We start from the raw sequence: 1,461 nt of genomic DNA on the forward strand, positions 1-1,461 counted from the left end.
CCGGGGCACTGAAGGGAACGATCCCGGGAAGGACGGACCCGGGGCACGGCCGGGAACCATCCCGGGAAGGAGGGGGGGGTCTCTCACCTGCCGCCTCCCCGCCGGACGAGCTCGGGGTGCTGGAGGGAGCGTCTTCCACACCTGGGGGGCCCCCCTGTCCCGGGGACCCCCCCGCTCCCTCCCCGGCCGTTTTGGGGTCCCCATCCACCCCCACCTCCAGCACCCGGATGGTCTCATGGCTGGACATGACAATGACCTGCAAACGGACCCCAAAGTCAATTCCGGGGATGTCACCCCGCGGCCGTGTCCCCCAGGGGCTCCCCCCGCCCCACGGGGGCCTGTTTTGGGGTGCAGAGCCCACCTGGGCCCTGGAGGAAGGAGGGACGGGTGGGGGGGTGGCAGCCCCCCAAGACCTGAGCGCTTCGCTGTCAGCACCCCAACTCCAGGGGCACCCCCGGGTGAGACCCTGGGCAGGTGAACCCCCACACCTGCAGCACCCCCAAACCTAGAGCATCCCCAAACCTACAGCAGAACCTCCACAGCTACAGCACCCCCTAAATAGAACCAGCACCCCCAAACCTACGGAACTCCGCACACCTGCAGCACCCCAGAGCCGGTGCCCCCAAACAGAGCCGGTGCCCCCGTACCTGCAGGAGCCTGGCCGGGACCGGGACGTTAATGGTGAATGACCCGAAGCCCGCTGCCATTGTCGCGGCCGGCGCTGCTCCGTCCCCCGCGCCCGGCCCGGGGAGGAGGGGACGGGTTCGTGCTGGGCTTTGAGCCAGATAAGGGACAAGGCCGTGAGGAGCAGCCCCTGCGGGGGCGGGATCGGGCTTCTTATCCCGTCGGGACTGGGCTTCTTATCATCCCGGACAGGCTTTTTATCAGGCAGGTCCTGCCTTTCACAGCCGCAGCGCGCCCCCAGACCCACCCCCGGAGCTGCTGGGACGTTCCCATTCCCGAGGGATGTTCCCGCTCCTGCTGGGGCAGGGCTGGCTCAGCCCCTCAGAGGGAGCGCGGGGTCCCAGCAGGGCCATGAGCCCTCAGAGCCCCCGCAGTGCCCCCCAGACTCATTTCTGGGCCCTCCCCCCGAGGGCTGGGGGTGACCCCGGTGTTACATCAGAGAGGGTAAAACTCCCCCCAGGAGGTTCCTGGGTGTTCACCCGACCCCAAAGGGGCATCGAGCCCCTGAACTTTGTGTTTCCCCTTTGACCAAGGCACATCCAAGTTACAACAACTCAGCCCTTCCTCCCTTCCTTCCTTCCGAATTCCTTCCGAATTCCGAATTCCTTCCTTCTGAATTCCTTCCTTCCTTCCTTCCGAATTCCTTCCGAATTCCTTCCTTCCTTCCCAATTCCTTCCTTCCTTCCTTCCTTCCTTCCTTCCTTCCTTCCTTCCTTCCTTCCTTCCTTCCTTCCTTCCTTCCTTCCTTTCCTTCCTTCCTTCCTTTCCTTCCTTCCT

General features: G+C 64.9%; 1 protein-coding gene across 3 annotated transcripts in view; it reads right to left on the reverse strand.

Annotated features, from left to right (window-relative positions):
* The window catches only part of POU6F1 (POU class 6 homeobox 1), an 18,255-nt gene that overhangs the window by 7,852 nt on the left and 8,942 nt on the right, over positions 1 to 1,461 (reverse strand). For all 3 annotated transcript variants that reach the window (XM_042020591.1, XM_042020589.1, XM_042020590.1), the window contains exon 4: positions 88 to 256. In XM_042020591.1, the coding sequence (XP_041876525.1) occupies positions 88 to 256 (169 nt within the window). The remainder of the gene's footprint in view (positions 1 to 87; positions 257 to 1,461) is intronic.

Source organism: Corvus kubaryi, unplaced genomic scaffold, assembly GCF_017639235.1.
Source record: "Corvus kubaryi isolate FWS band 111438036 unplaced genomic scaffold, C.kubaryi_AGA036_p1.0 37027, whole genome shotgun sequence".
NCBI lineage: Eukaryota > Metazoa > Chordata > Aves > Passeriformes > Corvidae > Corvus > Corvus kubaryi.